General features: G+C 34.3%; 1 protein-coding gene across 1 annotated transcript in view; it reads right to left on the bottom strand.

Annotated features, from left to right (window-relative positions):
- Positions 1-18,225, bottom strand: part of LOC123528007 (uncharacterized) — a 37,035-nt gene extending 18,810 nt beyond the window's left edge. The window contains exons 1-6 of the mRNA XM_053524003.1: positions 18,068-18,225; positions 17,240-17,481; positions 13,688-13,760; positions 12,909-13,400; positions 12,347-12,640; positions 10,969-11,148 (exon numbers count right to left, since the gene is read on the bottom strand). Of these exons, the coding sequence (XP_053379978.1) occupies positions 10,969-11,148; positions 12,347-12,640; positions 12,909-13,400; positions 13,688-13,760; positions 17,240-17,464 (1,264 nt within the window). The 5' untranslated portion in view covers positions 17,465-17,481; positions 18,068-18,225. The remainder of the gene's footprint in view (positions 1-10,968; positions 11,149-12,346; positions 12,641-12,908; positions 13,401-13,687; positions 13,761-17,239; positions 17,482-18,067) is intronic.
- Positions 18,226-19,000: the final 775 nt, after the last annotated feature.

The raw sequence follows: 19,000 nt of genomic DNA, 5'->3' as shown, positions 1-19,000 counted from the left end.
GACCACCGACCTTCCGCAAACCAGCTAGATGACTTCCTCACATGAGCACAACGTGTAACGCGACACCATAAGACAACGACACCATAAGACAACATTTCGAGATTCTTTTCGTTGTGCAGTCAGTATTTCAATTTGGTGTATACACAATGTGAATCACATCGATTATCCGCAGTAACCCAAATGTTACTCAACGTGTTTTACGAAAAGGCCATCTCCCTTAAATGCAGCTTACTTAATGTAAGAGTTTTATTGAGAATTTACTGATTTAAAACTGGGCGCTCACATTCTCGAATCCACCCGCTTAGCTCAGTAGGTAGAGCGTTGGTCTACGGATCGCGGGGTCGTGAGTTCGAACCTCGGACAGGGCGTATGTTCTCCGTGACTAATTGATAAAAGACATTGTGTCTGAAATCATTAGTCCTTCACCTCTGATTCATGTGGGGAAGTTAGCAGTTACTTTTGGAAAACCACTTGCACCAGAATAGAAAGAAAATGCCTCTGAACATGTTATACCTTACCCCTAGGTATTATATAAGAACCTTGGTCATGAACGGGAAAATATACTGACCCGTTTTAATCGTACATTTCTCAGCTTAAACGCGCAGTTCGGTGCATGGGTACCTAGTATAATGAACAAGCGATAATTTATCTTCCATAGTGCACCAGTCACCTTACCTCAATATTCCATGTTGCTGTGATTATCAACATATTTTATGCTTTCGTCAACGTTACAGAAAAAACTTGCTTGACCTTCCCTAATGAACATCCGGTCTAGAGGTCACGGCAGTGTGCATATGTTTGGCGATATGTAAACAAACAAAATCAGAATTAAAAAAAAAAATCACAATTTTACACTAAAACTCGGAATGATGAATGAAATTCATCTTATATATGATCTTTAATTTGAAAACGTACATTGGTCTGCATCTGTTCTGTTTATTTTATTCATTTTACACATTTACGCTGCATTTTCACATTTTAGCAAACACGTGTAGCAAAATGACGATTGACATAAATTTTCACAACAGCCAATCAAAATGGTTTTGTAAGCTAGAACGGAACTTCAACAGGGAAGTTCAAGCAAGTTTTTTGTGTAGCTTTCAAATAACTATAAACTACGCGTTGTTTTTCTAAGGTAAGATGTATTGAAGAAATGTGACCGGTACACAATGGAAGATAAATTACCACTTGTTTGATATCCAAAGTACGCATTTACCGAACTACGTGTTTTAGGTATGAAATGCGCGATTGAAACGGGTTAGTATATTTTTCCGTTCATGACCATGGTTTTTATAGAATACCTAGGGGTAAGGTATGACATGTACAGAGGCATTTTCTTTCTGTTCTGATGCCAGTGCGGAGAACAGGTTTGTAATGGTACAGAATCCAGGAACACTAGTTAGGTTAACTGCCCGCCGTTACATTACTGTAATACAGTAGAAAAACGGCGTTTAACCCCAAAACAAACAAAAAAGCGTCTTGAACGATAACTAATTTTACAATCCGGTTTCGCTGAGTTGAGTAAAGGTAGTTCTGTAAGATTGATACACTGCCGAGCACGGAAATGAGAACCATTTTATGAATTAATGATTACCGTTCAGCAAATTTCTTATAATGGCACAGTTAGTTAAAATACGGTATTAAACATCTGACACGTTGAATAATTCCAAAAATGTCTTGAAATGCGCGGATCTCTGTAGCTATGGGAAAATATCTAAAAAAAAGCAGACGTGACAGTATGCAATACACTTTGACACTACAAATGACATGCGCCAACAGCTACGAGTAACAAAAGCTTAACAGCAATATTCTGACATTTATTACAGGGCTGCTATGAACCTAGCCGGCGTGGGTCATGATCGGGGGTCACGTGGTATATTGTCGGTATGTTACAAAATCGGGAAAACCTATTGTAGAAAAAAGAGCTGGTTCTGCTTCTGTTATATGGAATAGGTATATAATTGAATTTACTCGCAAAATATATTGATTGTCAAGTACATATTTATTTAACTAACGTACGTAAAATATTGTTTTCGAAATAGTTTACTAAGTTTTACCCTTGGCTGGTAAGAAATTAACAATAAGGTCGATTTGTTTGCTTGCATAATCTACGCAGTACAATGAGCCATAAAAGTACTGTACCTCACACAGTAAGTGACATGAACAACTCCGATAAAAATTACCACATAAAGTGCGACAGTAAACCGTATGTATTACCGTATTACCGTGTGTAACGTAAATATTGCATTTAATTTTAATAATTTGGTGCATTACTTAACAGACAACTGAATACACATATGTATAAAGGACACGTCAAAGATACATTATTATAAACCGTAACGTAAATGTCGACTAATAACATGTGTTCAAAGGTTTATGACATCAAAGAATATGATTTCATGCAAATTGTAAATATTCAAATCAAATGTATCATTTCTTTTATTGACTGGCGTGGTAAAACGGGACTGTAAACTTGTTCAAGGATTTAGAAAATTGTGAAACTTTATCCGTTAATTATCACCATGCTAAGTTATAAACTGTTAAAATATATCCAAGAACATGATGTTTCGATATAAAATACTAAATGCGACCATGTATAATGACATGAATCAGTTATAACGAAACATCGGTTTGCATTTCGTAAAATGACAAGTAGCGGAGTTTTCACAGTTTCCGAAGAGTTTGTCATTCACCATTGCTTTGTAAAAGAGCACTTAGTTTTCAGTTAAGACGCACACCCATTAACTTCAAAACGGAGAATATGCTAGTATCTGACAAACTGCGTTGCAACCATACTGGGGCGAAACAAAAGCTTGTTATTTCAAATATACTTTACTGAAAAGCTTTTAAAGGATTGAGGATTTTGTAAACTTATTAAAAGAAAGTTAGCTATGTTTTCAATTCAGCGCATTCTAAACAAAAGTTGTTTGTATAACACATAATTATGCCCCCATGATAACCTATCGGTGGCAAGTGGATATCTAATTTTGCATGCTGGTACCTTGGCTTTTGACCAAACAACTTCAGAAATACCAGAGACCATCGTCAGGCAGATTAAAGCCAAAACTTTCACTAACTTCTGACATGGACTTACTTTCAGTCTAGATGTACATTTTGACCTACTGACGCCTTAAGCAGTAGCAGTCATTTACTGACCCATGCTGTCATCCTACGAACGTTCTTCGTTAAAGAGAAAGCTAAGGGAACCAGCATAAAACTGTATCGTGAAACTTTTCGACGAATGCTATACCGAGTAAGATGAGATCAGTCATCACTGCAGATTTTAGCTATAGTGCGAGCCTTGCTGGTCACACAAAATAAATACAAATTAGAAAATTGATATAAACAATCTTAAACTAAGGGGTTTCATAGGGACACAACTTTTTTGGGAAAGTTTGCTTGAAAATAGAATTGCCAATTTTGAACCAAAACGTAAAATTTGAGACTCCACCCACCAAAGACGATTCGTTCTGTGGGAAGTTGTAGTACAAACGTAAGTACTGAAGCTCCGCACATAAGGCTTTATGTGATCTAATCGAAAAGATTAGTTTACATTTTTATAACAACAAGATCCGGACCGTACAATTTTAGCTGTCTGTATTATTAAAAACAAATGTTATTGCTTACATCAATGGTAAATAATTTACAAAATAATACAATATTAGTATAACAAGATAGTAAGCCTTTGAGTGAATATTACTGTATCTGAGCTTTGGTGATGAAAATGAAAATCCGTAGTCGCTTTTAGAATGGTTTTGTGTTTATAACCATCGTCCGTCAGCCTACAACCACGCCTGGAAAAGCTTGGACAATACTTGGTAATGAAGAGGATACATCTGAAAACAAAGTGAAGTACATACGAGGATGAATCAAAAGGTTCTGCTACTAACTCATAATATTGTTTTCTTTTTTATATTATTATTATTATTGGTGTACATAAGACATTCAAAATGTGTATTATTTAATTTATAGCACTACTCCTTTGCAATATGACCGGACTATATCAACACATGTTTGCTGGATAAAGACAAAACTTGAAAAAGCAAAACTTCAAGTGTTTGTTTCTGACATCATGTACTAAAACAGTTATTAAATGATCTGTCTATCAATAGCCAAAAGTATTCTATTGACCGATAAGAAATTCAATAACTCTACGATACAAAGGACCTGAAGTTACTGAATCGAAGATTTTTTCGCAAGTTGTTTACTGTTTTCAGTCGTGCTGCACTGGTTATGGCGTTATTCGTTCTCGTGTTAAACCTGGCCTAAAAATCATCAAGATAAACATTCTGACTAAGTTTCTTGAAGATAGGGTAATAAATGTGGCCTCTACAGTGTTAACAAGCTTTTCTTTTGATTTGCATGTTGACCTAGTTTTTGATCCCATATGACCCTGTTTCAAATTTGATATAGTAGTCATCAAGATAAACATTCTGACCAAGTTTCGTGAAGATACGATCATAGACCTGGCCTCTAGGATGTAAACAAACTTTTCCTTTGACTTGACCTGGTGACCTAGTTTTTGACCTCGAATGACCCAGTTTCGAACTTGTTAAAGAGATCATCAAGATAAACATTCTATGTAATTTTGTTTCAAATCAGTGCATAAATAAAACCTCTGTATGGCTGAAAAGGTCAGAATAGAAAGTTTTGCCCCTTTCAGGGGCAGTAACTCTATAATCAATGATGGAATCCAGCCGGACATCTTATACTAGTAGTGATTTAAGTTGTGTGTAAGTGTGGTTAAAATCAATTGTAAAATGTCACTTCTATCGTGTTCACAAAATAAAAATTAACAAGTTTTGTCAGTCAGGGGCCGTAATTCCGGTACCCATGATTGGATCTGAGGGATTCATTATGGAATCAAAAATCTATTGATGTTTAAGATATTTTGTAAGTTTGTATCAAATCAAATCATAAATGAAGTCTCTTTATGGCTGCAAAATCCAAAATTGCAAATTTTGGCCCTTTAAGGGGCAGTAACTCTGAAACCCATGATAGAATCTGGTCAGTTTTAGAAAGAAACTGAGGTATTTTGCCAATACAAGTTGTGTGCAAGTTTGATTACAAGTGATTACAAAATGTGGTCTCTATCGTGTTCAAAAGCCAAAAATAGCAATTTTTGACCCTTTAAGGGGCCATAACGCTGGAACCCAAGATGGGATCTGGTCAGTTTTCGAAAGGAATCGATATATTATACCAATACAAGTTGTGTGCAAGTTTGATTAAAACTGATTGCAAAATGTAGTCTCTATTGTGTTCACAAGCTAAAAATAGCAAATTTTGGCCCTTTCAGGGGCCATAACTCATGAATTGAATCTTGCAAGTTTTCAAAAGAAACCGAGATAGTTTGCCAGTACAAATTGTGTGCAAGTTTGAATAAAATTGATTTCAAGATGTGGTCTCTATCGTGTTCACGAGCCGAAAAAGTTTGGCCTTATCTCAGGAATCCATGATGAGATCAGGCTAGTTTTCGATAGGAACCGAGATATTATGCCAACACAAGTTGTGTGCAAGTGTAATTAAAATCAATTGCAAAATGTACTGTTTATCGTGTTCACAAGAAATTGTGGTCAGAGGACGGGCAGACGAAGGGTGATCACAAAAGCTCATCTTGTCACTACGTGACAGGTGAGCTAAAACCATGTCAAGATATTAAAGTTTCACTAAAATTTGTTAATTATAAAACAAAAGGTGATGTTTTCTAAGATATGACAGGGCAAAGAAACTGTTTTCAGCTTGATCAAAATGGTCTACCTTTTAAAATTCGCTCAATTTGTGCGCTTTAAAATTGGGCTGAGATAATTAAATGAATATATGTATGATAATAATGTTTAATTTTAATGAAACTCCAATGTGTTTAATTTTTCCAAATGTATGCCAAATTCCAAAGATTTATTTTGCGGATTTAAAGATATTTGTAAAACAGCAGGCGCTGGGTTACAAGAATAACGCCTTTTGTCCGTTCCGTAACCTTTCCTAGACAAAATACCTGTTATAGACAGTTGGCGAAAGCCCCGAGAAAAAAATCCGTAGGCATTTTTTAGTACAATATGGTATCATACATTAAAATGCTCGTTGGGGTATATGGAATTCAGCCAGGGTGGATACCAGGCTCAGATATCCCTATTCAAGTTTTCGTGAGGCCCCAAACGGGGTGCACGTGACAAGAAATAATAATGAAAGTAAAATGTTGTTTAAATTACAGGTTAAGGTTAATCTGACTTAAATCTATAATAGAGTGGAAAGATTCAATTATAAAATATAATTTGAGGTATAAATGTAATGTTCAAGTGAAATCGAAGACTAAGAGGCCCTAAATTGGGGGTTCTCCGTCAGACGGCATTTACATTATGATGTGACGTATCCAATATGTTAAAATTTGCGGTACATTGGTATTAACATGTAATTAAGAAATGAATGTTTATCCTCTATAGTATCCAGTGCATATAAAAAAACTAAGACATATTACATTTTCTTTGAAATTTCATATATAATTCAAGAGGCCCCAAAAGGAGTTGCATTCAAAATGAACAATTTTAAAAAGACATGCTGCATATCATTTTTGCCATCAACGTAACATTCAGTTAAGTGTGTGGATATACTCAAGCAGTCTTAAAACATTAACTGTACTAAAACTTATTGTGTTAAGTAATTTTATTGTTTTTATTATTGCAGCATCACTTATTATTGAGGTCTGAGAATACTAAAACCGAGACTTTTGCAAAACACTTTGATACAAGTGTGAGATATAATGTAGAATAAGTAACTCTGAGAATTTCAAGAAATTGTAGAGCCAATATATTACATATACATGTTACTTCGCTGCATTTCATTTCCTTATTTTCATTTAATTGTTACTGCAAAAAGAGTGCATAAAATATCGGTTTATTGGTACTAACTTTTGATACACATATAGTCAAATTTCTCAAATATGGAATACTGAACCGATATATACACTCAAAATAGTAAACACGCAATATCACTTTCTGGCAAATATTTCATTTTTTTTGTGTGCAAAACATTGTGTGTAAATATTTGATGTACATTGATATACACATATAAATTGCCAAACTTTTCAAAATTCCAGTGCATTTGAAGAATAGTGAGAGCTATTCTGTTCACTCTGGTGTTGGTGTCGCCTTTGTTGACATCCTCACATCGGATAAGTTTTTCATGTAAGTTCATATCTTAGCAACCAATACATGTGTTGGATTAAAACTTTACATAAGGTTTCTGTGTCATCTAACCATTTGAAATAAAAATAATCTTGACTGAGTTTAATACAAAATATGATTCGTTTTCAACCTAGAATATTTGGTAAAAGTTAAGCATGTACCTAAAAAAACAAGGTGTATTTCAGAAACTACATGCATTTGATTAAAATTTCACATAGTGCTTTCGGTCATCAAACCTCGGGAAGTAACCAATATATGGTTTTGTAAGTCTTGCCCAGTCATGGTCCTTGTTAAACTTAGAAGTTGTTGGATAGCCGAACGCAAGGCTTTTGGGCAGCTACTGTTATTAAAATCGTTATCGAACTTTATCCATGGCCAGAACAAGCATTTTTCAAAAATACTTTGTTGAAGCAGTGGTATGCCATAACACCAATTAACATTCAGTTGTTATGAAATGGTGGAGTCACCAGGTATAATAATACTACTACAATATAGAAAACCTCGTTGTGACATTACACGTTACAAATGTTTTTAATCGCGTCTACAAAAGTGTTTTGCAAGGTATAAACTTCAAACTAATCAAACTTTAACTCTTGGTCAATTTATCAATCATTTAACAGTATCAAGACTTTTAAGGCTATTTGGTATGTCATTCCTTACTGATGATCGAATTTCTGTATATCGAAATGTAATTAATATGAGTTTCTAAGGTGGTAGTGAAATTAATTACAACACAGGCGCCATATGCTCATGTAACACAAGTCAGGCTTAGACTGTCCTAAAGAATGGATGTTGCATTTTCACTTTTTGAGAGTATTTTCAAAGCACAAGGCTAGACAACAAAAAATCGCAAGGACAAATATTCATTAAGAAAAACTACGTTCGAAGAAAGAACCTCCCGCTCAAACAAAAAACCCATATCAGTGACTGTATGGATGTGTACATGATTAACTTTACACTTAATATACATGAACAAAGTAAAATATATAGACAACGAGAAAGATACGGACACACAAAGGAACAAAGTGGAGCACAGATTTGGAACTGTCAGTTGCAAAAACACGACTTGGAAATTAAACCAGTAAAAAGTGAAATAAACCTTTCTCCTAATCCTTCCAACTTTTCAGAGTTGCATAACAGTGTAAATAAAAGACGTAATGGCAAAGTATGTACAATACGAAATATTTCTGTAAATTTAGATATAAAGTAAGCCTAACAACTATTAAACCATGTACTCAGTTCTTTTAACCTGACCAAAATATGCGTCTAGAGCATAATAAGCCTTAGAACTGAAAAAATGACCATTAAAATTTGTTTAATGTTGAGCTGAAACTACATGGAGGGCCCTCAGGTTGGAATCTAGCCCAGACCATCACTAAGGTGCCAGGAAAATCATTTCATGCAGTCATTTGTACATTAAAATGCTTACTCTCAGGAATCCTTACAAGTATAACTACCATTAATAACGAACAACAAAATACATACTTAATCTATTATCAAAATTGTAAACAAACAGATTTCACAGGTCCTGGACATTCTTGTTCCTATAGCATGAATAGAGGCGAGTATATGAGGACAAAGAAGAGCCGATATCTACAACCTGCAAGGCACAAAATTACACAAAATACTAGATATCTAATGATTACATCATTTTTGAAAATATTAGAATTTTCTAGCCCCTTTGTGGCTACTTCATAAACACCACCTACCAAAAACGTAGCTGGTTAAGAAAATGGGTGCTACATGTTCAAATGAACATCAGTGATCCTTTTCAGGTAACGAAATACTTACAATAATAAATAGAGGATATTTGTTTGTTTTAGTGTAAGATCGAAATATATTTCACCGAGTGAACACTATAATGCAATATTTTCACGAAAATGTAAATTATGGTGTTCACGAGTGAAATATATTTCAATCTTACACTGAAACAAACAAATTTTCTGTTTATTTTATGCATTTTTTATGGTTTTAACAAAATTATATCCAGTTCGTTCGCGCAACGTCACGTGCATCGCATTATGACGTCATAATATCGTGACGTCAGAATATCTTTGTAGAAAAAATGTAAATAGTTCTATTATGTTTCATGATTTCTTTTACATTTATTTATAATAGAATGTAAATCTTTATGATCCTGTTATTTTTAATACATTTTTACCTTTACTGAAGAATATTTTGCAAGGAATTTTCTATCATCTATAATTCATATTATTTCGCATTCAAGTGTAGTTCCGTACCAGTGAAAAATAAAAATGATATTTTCACTGTTTGAAACAGTGAAAATATCAATTTTATTTCACCGATAAATTTCAGTAATTCACTGAAGAGCATAAAATAAAATGTTACTATCAGCTGTGCAGTGTCATTGTGACATTTACTGAAGTGGACACACACCAGTTCTGGTGCAATGGTGTACATGAAATGCTGACCTCCAGATTGAGCAGCGGAAACCTAAATACTTGACAACTGCTCTGCTGATACCAAATTGGTTAAAAATGTCTTTGACTTGTCTCTCTGGCTAGCTGAATCAAATGATATGATTGTTGTTTGGGGTATATTCCAATATTACAAGAGATCAGATGAATAAATAAACATGTATAGGTGACATTGCCAATGAATATAATTGTAGGTTTGCTAGTAGTATATCAAGAGGGCACACATTCAAAAAATAATCTGGTCTTTGAGCTATATTTTTACTATGGCATGTTAGTTAAAGTTCCACTTACATCCTATTAAAGTGATGTGAATACCACCATACATATAAAATGGTGAATCATAAATCGTCATATGCTAAATATATTTCAGCAATGATTCTGTTAACTAATAACTACTTATTAATCTAAATTATCATGAAATGTGAGTAATGTAAACCCCTTTGGGGCCTCAAAATTGTTTTTTTCTTTGGGAGGGGGCGTAAAATAACTATCAAAGAACAAATATTAAATTGCTGTGAAGAAACTATTTTGGTACATTTTATGGTTTACAACATTAATTATGAAAGAAGAGGGCAATTTACCAAACTTTTTCAACAAACTTTAAAATTTGCTTATCAGTTATTCTACAATAACAAGACCCATTAGTGGTGCCTCCTTTATTATTTTTTGATTAGAATGCCTGTTACACACCTGCACCTTAAATACTCAACCTTACCACATGCTTACTATCGTAGAGATTTCACAAATAGAGTAAAAATAATATACTTCTAAATTATGTGTTATCTATAAAAAAATTCAAAATATTTTTTTAAAAACCCTGTAATGGGCCTCAAATTCTAAAATAATTAGTGTGATGAACATATTTATTCATATTACAATACATTTAATCTAAAACAGATACACATTTCATCAAATAATGATAAAAATGAAACTATTCTTTAATTTCCCTTAAAATTGAGAAAAAACTAATTGTCCCCTTTTGGGGTCTCACAAAAAAAATAAAAATGAATTTTTGAGCCTGGTATCCACCCTGGTTGAATAGAAGAAAGAATAACGAACGTTTTAAGGTATGATACCATATTGTACTAAAAATGCCTACGGATTTGTTAACCAGGCCTCTTTTCCCAGTTAGCCAACTGTCTATTATAATTAAGCAAAGAAGGAAAAAGGTTCAAAGAGAGGTCTCAGAACGTTGACTCTATATTTTGTACTGTTTTTATTTATTTATCATTCAGTTTCGAAGAACATTCTTTATATGTGTAAACTGAACTTGTAGTCACTAACATTGTTGAATGACTGGTCATATGGAAGGACTTGATGTTGTATTTCTTATTGATTATTCTGAAACTTACTGTACTGACATATATATGGATGGGATTCACCAAATCCATTTCCTAAAATTACTGACACTCCGCATCCAACATCTGTCCATTCCCCGCCTTGCTTCAGCACAACACAGTCGTTTAGTTTGTGAGTATTGGAAGTGTATTGTATATATTCACCTTGGAAGTTGTTATATTTGTAGGGAGCACCTTAAAGTGGAAAACGAAGTACTTTTTCGGCGTAGTAAATTGTGTAAACTAATAACATACCTCAATTTTATATCCGCAAATTATTTAAAGACGTTGACATTCATGATAAACATTTTAAGCATTTAATTCAAAAACATTTTGAAATACCACAATTTGATAGAACATTTAGTCTATCCATGGTGCAAAATGGTAGGACTTGTAGAATCTGCTTAAAGGTATGCCAAAATAACCAAGTACTAGTAATCTGTAAGAGACGTTATTGAAAATGCTTAAAGACTGATACTTTTAGCAACTGATACTTATGAAAGTAAATATCAGAAACCTATTTGATTTATTCATTTAACTGACATTGCTTATACCCAAACATGATTAAATAACCAAGATACTATAATATTTACAGAAGTCCTGCATCGTGCGTTTGTCACGGCCAGTGACATACTCGTTACCTATACAAATGTCATGTTTCGAAGACGTCGAAATTCAGCCTTACCTACGTCGAATTTCAGCTTGTTTAAAAGCATTTAACTGCTGATGAAGCAGCCCAAAATCTGTACCAGTAATTTATTTTTCAAACCATACTACTGATGTTAATTACAATTTTTTGTCAACAAAATAATTATGTTTCTCTTCTGCAATCTGAACACCTCTAAATTTATACTAGTCAAAAGACTCAGTTGTTTGCTGTCTGGAAATCAGGCCGTCGTCTATAGTTCCGGCAGCGGGTCTTTTTTTTTCACCTAGAGATACAGAGCCCACACTGGATGAGTTTTCTTTAAGTCACTACTTACTGTGAACTGAGAAATATAAGACCCCATCATCTACATAGGAGATACCACGATATTATTATCATGATAATGTCCTACATAGGAGCTAGTAAGACGAGGTAATTACTACAAGTCCTCTCAAGCATTACGCAGTCATAGCTTTGACTGAATTTTTTACCTATACGACAACACATATTATAGAGCAGATTCAATGTTGTCCATAATCTGAATAGTATTTAGGTTTAGAAAAGTTTGACACTTTTCATTCCATACCAAAATATTTTGATGCAGCATAACAATATGGACGCCTTGCAAAAGTTCTTTTTTTTCAACGGATCTCCTGCAACTTCTATTACTTTCTTCGGATCGGCAATCAATTCATTAGCGAAAATATTTCCGTTCCTAACAAACGCAACGTCACTCACTGTTCTTACCTGAGCTCCATCTCCAAGTACCTTCATTAGCATCCCCACTGTCCGTCAGTCCGAGCCAGACGGCATTTACATAGTGATGCTTGTTCAGAAACCTCACCAGGAAATCTTGATCATCCTGATTGAGCACATGTACCAGATGACCGGAAGAGACTATTGCACAATGTCGCTCAGCATTTATATATTGTGTTGGTAGGTCAACAAGTTCATAACAGAAGTCTCCATACTGTCCCAGAAAACCTTGAAAACGGTTCACATCTGTATCCTTGACGTAGTCCGGACAAATTTCCACGTGACCTAATGAATTTAACTCTTTATAAGATAGATTAGTACACAGTCTATATTTTAAAGGAGTGTAAGAAACCTGCAATCAGAAGAATGTAATGTTTCCAAATTGGTCTGGTAATTAACGTTTTGTATAACAAACATATGTTCAGCAATATGGTCAGCAAACCGTGCACGCACCTTATAACATTCAGTTAACTATGATATCAGATATTAAATACCATGATATTTAAAAGAATAAAGGTACATTTTGTAGATATAAGCAAGAAAAAAAACAAACCTTCAGGAATTTTACTTGAGTCATAAGTAGGTTTTGGACTTGTACGTATTACACTGATGATCGATGACGCAGGTGCTGTGGTAGGCGCAGCTATAGGAGTTGTGGTAGGCGTGGTCGACGGAGTTGTTGTAGGCGTGGTTGACGGGGTTGTAGTAGGCGGAGTTGTAGTAGGCATCGTTGAAGGAATTGTTGTAGGCGTGATTGAGGGAGTTGCGGTAGGCGTGGTTGACAGATTTGCTGAAGGCTTGGTTGAAGGAGTTGCTGGAAGCAATTTTGTAGGCTTAATTGAATACATGGTTGTAGGCAAAATTGAATGCGTTGTAGTTGTAGACTCTGCTGCATGTGTGGCTGTAGATTTTACTGCAGAAGCCGTATATGTTACTGGTGTTGTTTTTCTGTTTGTGAACGCTAGAGTATTTGTTGTCGTTGAATACAGTGCGAGACTGTTCGTTTTTATTGACACTCCGTGTGTTACAGGTTTCGATGTGGTAACTGCGGTCAAATAAGACAGTACGTATAAACTGGTTTACGCACATAAAGAAACTTAATTTTGGAAGTTATCTTACTTTCATGTCAAAAATATGATCAGCAGAAAGTAGTGACAATAAGCTACGACTTCTTGGATGCTAAAATATAAAACTTGCTAAAAACAAAATTACTACAAGAACGAAGCAGATCGAAGTCTAGTTTAAAACATCATTATGATGTCTGACCCAAATAAAAAGTTAAAGAGACACAACGTAATAAACAAAATTGTTAAAAGATGATATCAAACTCACTGACATCATCCGGAGATGTTTTTCCTTCACAAATTTGTTTCATACCGGGTGTATTCATGTGGATGAACCCTTTCTACAAGAAAAAAAACACGACAGAATGATAGAATAAAAATAATAACAGCAACAAAAAAGAGTTGGCCATAGAATATACCGGGGTATATGCCCTTGTGTTAGCCTGGCCTATAGAAGACATCTGGGTATAGGGTAATAAATGAAAAAGAATCATTTTCTGACCACTGGTATCATCCAATAAAACTTGACAACCAAGCTTTCTCGTGTTATTGGATACAAGGTCAATAAATCCTTGACCTTTGACATACTGACCTTCAAACACACAATACGGGATATCCATCTAATGTCTTCAGCATTCTTCACGTATTGATAGGAAAATGCCCTACTGACCGACCGACATAGATCTACAAGTGGGCAGGCATTGAGCATATTGAAACAGAATAACTGAAGAATTATAAAATTATCATAGTCATGTGATTCTTTTTATGCTGATATCTAATGATATACCACTTAAAAAACCAACAAGATGATTTCAGAGAAAACTATTTGTACAATCAACTGTATAAATAATTGTTTCCTTGTTGTGATTAACTTGCAAGCCAGTAGCAAAATAGAAATGAAAGAGTGGCAGATTTAAATTGTTCTTTGTGTACACTCATTGACATTTATAATCGGTCACCAATGATTTTCATAAAGTTCTCTAAAATACGCCGAAAATAAAACAATAAAGTATACAATCAATTTATTTAATATCTTAATAACAATATTGGCAAGTTCATTTCTGTGGAACAGAATTAGGGCAAAAACTGCATTGTAATTTCGTATATCCAATCTTGCGATTTACATGTATGCATTTGTGATTCTCATGTTCACATGCTTCCTTCTGACATCCCATTTTGCTTTGTTACATGACCATTTGTGCATCCTGTGTTTGCGTGTTTCTTTCTGATATTCATCCATGCTTAATTCTGAAAAATGATCTGTCCTTGCTTCGTTTTTCTAAAATATTCGTGTTGTTTTCGGACATGCTATAATCTGACAAACTACATCCATCATTCATCTTATTTACTAGTGGTTACTTGCATTGTGTCTTCGTTGGAGCGTCAATGATGTATGCTAATTGATGAAAAGAACATAAGTGGTCCCTTAAATGTTTAAATGCGAGGAGTTTTGATGCTTCCATATAAATTTAGCTGTGGGTTATGATGCGTTGTGACAACATACTTTTTACATTCTGAAATTCTTGTTCAAGTGGAGATAACCCTCTTGTACTAAAATACGGAAACACACGAACTGTACCGAGAGTGTTAAGACTACACGTCCGGTAACCGGACAAACAACAAAATTATTTTCTGAAATAAGCATTGTTTTCGAAACACTACCTTTACTATTGTGTAGTTAGCAGATATTTATAGCGCGCTTTATATAGCCTACACAACAAAATTATGTCAACTGAATTAATTGTCTCCCCACATACGCAGACGAGCGTATATTTGATAGCTTTAAACTGAGGTGTAATGTAGCGCGATATCTGTATCAGTAGTATCAGTAGTACTTTTTTTACTTTATAACTTTCGACTAAAATTTTACTCGGCCAACGCGGTATCACCCGCAGCACCGAAACATTTTAAGTTCAACACTCAAAAAAGTTGCTTTTAAATGCTGCATTTAACAAGAGCTGTCCATAAAACAGCTAATGCTCGAATATTCAAATTGTTGTCCCATAACCAGGAATATTACCCTAAATGTTAAAGTATCTGCATTTAAGGTTTGGAGGTAGTAACTTATAAGCAAAACTTTAACCAGGAGTTTTTGAGTCTAAAAAGGGGTATAATTTGGCCAAAATACATGTCAGAGTTATGGGACTTGATGCGATCACCTAGTTTTATAACTCCAAAGACACATGTAAAGTTTCAATGCAATATCTGCATTAGTTTTGGAGATAGTAACTTGCACTCAAAACTAACCAGGATTTTCTTACTCCAAAAAGGGGCATAATTTGGCCAAAATACATGTCAGAGTTACGGAACTTGATGCTTTCACCTAATTTTATAATCCCGAAGATACATGTGAAGTTACAATTCAATATCTGCATTAGTTTTGGAGAAAGTAACTTGCACGAATGTGTGGAATAGCTAGACTATTCTTTGAATAGTCGAGCTAAAAACGAATGGTATCTCAATTGACTTAAATTAACTTAATGTAATAAATAAGATGCGTACATGTTTGATGATACACAGGCCTTTTCGAACTTGTTTACCGGACGCCTAGACAAATCAAACAGGTTAGGTCCAGTCACTGGACACATAGCCAAAATGCGCAGTGTCGTATTTTTTTCCGTGACTTAGCGGAAGCTTCTGAGCACGAATATAAAAGCGCCCTCTGGTATCATAATGAGAAATGTACATTGTGGTAACCTCATTATGCTTAGTGCTATGCTGCATTCTGCATTGTGACAAGTGATGTTTAAAACTTTGTTAGCTGATCATGTGTACGAGTAAGCACATTCAACCTGTCCAGGAGCCACTTCTGTCCATATCATCAGCATACAGACAACACAAATACACGGGGAAGGTGTGTCTAGGTTAACCACAAGCTAATACACCGAGTGATGCATGTCACATTGCAGCATGACCGAAAGAAACATAATGCCATAGACTAATGAAGAAGTAACCATGATATTAAGATGAAACAATTAAGCATGTATGAATGTTAGAAAGGAACACGTAAACATAGGATGCACAAATGGTCATGTAACAATGCAAAATGGGATGTCTGAAGGAAGCATGTGAACATGTGAATAACGAATGCATACATGTAAATCGCAAGATTGGATATACGAAAGCACAATGCAGGTTTTGCCCAAATTCTATTCCACACATTTCATTAGAGCATTTGAGATTTTGTATCAACAACAGTTCGAATAACAACACCTGCACTTTTGAAAGTCACACTTTCTCTTTGTCAAATTAATATCATTTAGGAGTTACTCAAAAGAAGAATTCGACGTTTGCTACAGCAATTGAGTCTACATGATCTTGAAAATGACGCTATTAACATTTGGCAGAATGTGTCATTTAGAGATATATCATTTCAATGCTCATCCGTTTTCAGACAGTTATTAATGCGAATAGCGGGCATACGAGATATTAGTTGAAAATGTGACATTGGATAGTGTGGGTGTTGTTATTCGAACTGTTGTTGTTAACAAATCTCAAATGTTCTGGTGAAATGTAACAGCCCATATTGTTATTAAGATATTGAATATCTTGATGGTATACATTATTGTTTTATTTTCAGGGTATTTTTAAAGAAATATATGAAAATTATAGGCGACCGATTATAAATGTCTAGGAGTGTATATTCAAAACATATTTTAAAAAGCAAAAGTACGTATTTCTAGACTGTTATATTCTAGCCTAGAATTTATATAGCCTACTTTATTTTATTCCCTGATTAGGCAATTCATAACAATACTGTTTGATTAGGCAATTCATGACAATGCTTGACATTGCATCCTTCAAAATTTGATTTACCAACCTGATGAAAAATCATTATGGCGCCAAATTCTTCATCAACCGGATATAGATAGTACTTGCATTGATTTGGCGGTATGAAGCCTATCACGTGGGAAGTGACGTTTGGTTCTTGGTAAATTGGGTGTACATGGTTGTCGAAAACGCAAAGACATTGGTATTCAGCCGACGAAAACACCAACGACATTAATACACATAGAGCAGACACGAGTAGATACCGAAGCATCATACTTGGTTGTGATAAAACTGTAAAACAGAAACACTCGTAGAAAATTTGCATGTTTTCAAGGTCGAGATTTCTAGACGCGTACTTTTACGTGTAGAAGGAATAAGCGTCTGTTGAAAAATTGATTATAGTAAATTTACCGTTTGAAACTTCAAATAAGGTTGTACATGTAAATTTTGAACACAATGTTTAAATTGTGATGAAATTACATTGTTTTGCATTTGGACTACATAAAGACAATGGCAAAGAAATGAAGTATAAAAGTCACATGTACCGGATTCTGATGAAATAGATCTGGTATAGTTTTAAACTGTATTTATTTCCACAAACTGTATATACAAACATGAGTACTATATTTAAATTAACAAAGTTTTATAAAAAGACGTACATCATCAAAATAGTACAAACAAACAAAGAAATTTTAATCGAATGGATTGGAAAACAAGCTACATAAAACTTATATGAATTCCGCTCCATAAATGGTATAGAATCTCCAACTTACTAATAGCATTATTAATTCTCTATGCTTAATATTAAAAAAAAAGATTCTTAAGGTAATCAACACTCATTTTAAAAATAAACATGAGTAAAAACATGTATACGTACATTCCGGAAGTAGGGAGTTTACAATAGCTCAAGTTCTATTTACAATGTCTGAAACAAGGTCAAAGATAGGACAAGTTACAAATTTAATATCATGTAGTACAGTAATCATAACGAGGTTTTACATATTTAGACATTTAAATTGTTTGTTGATACATCACACATTTAACTTCACATTTGAACCTGATTAAATGACACTGTCGTGAAAAGGAACCATAAATAGGCATCAAATCACTGAACTCGGGAGTTGGTGTCCCGACAATATATTATAATTGTTACTGTTGTTGTTGTTGTTGTTTTTGTTATTATTATTATTGTTGCTGTTGTTGTTTTTATACAACAGTTTTATAAAGCACTTTTCTTAATGCACATGCAATCGTTCAAAAATGCTTTAAGTAATGATACAATTCAAGAAACAATTACGCATTAAAAAACCCCAAAAGAAACTGACTTTAATCATTAACATAACACGAATATAAAATATAGATACAATAACCCATTCACACATTATAAAGTAAAGTTACTTTAGCATAAAACCCTGTTCTGCGCTTTGATATAAAAAATGTATTAGTCAGTTTGGGAAATGTTGTACAAAGAAGTGAGTTTTAGCAGGCGTTTGAATGCAGTCAGCATGTCAACTTCAATAATCTTGACGGAAAGTGAGTTCCAAAGCTTGGGAGCAGTGAACAAAATTAAGCTCCGATTGTCAAACTTCACGGTTTCAGTCTTTACCATAACAAATGACAACGTGTCTTGTGATCGATCTATAAACTTATCATATCCCTGGGCGAGTACTGGCGAATATTGTCATGTAAAAGCCATGTTTCCTGAAAAAAAAAAAACGATTAAATGGGGTACTATCCTGTCACGTCATAAGGTCATCATGCCAGTTTACAACTGCGCACAATTTTATCTTACATACTTATAAGGAGCTGT

The sequence above is a fragment of the Mercenaria mercenaria genome, chromosome 14, assembly GCF_021730395.1.
Source record: "Mercenaria mercenaria strain notata chromosome 14, MADL_Memer_1, whole genome shotgun sequence".
Taxonomy (NCBI): Eukaryota; Metazoa; Mollusca; class Bivalvia; order Venerida; family Veneridae; genus Mercenaria; species Mercenaria mercenaria.
This window is presented reverse-complemented; position numbering and strand designations above follow the sequence as displayed.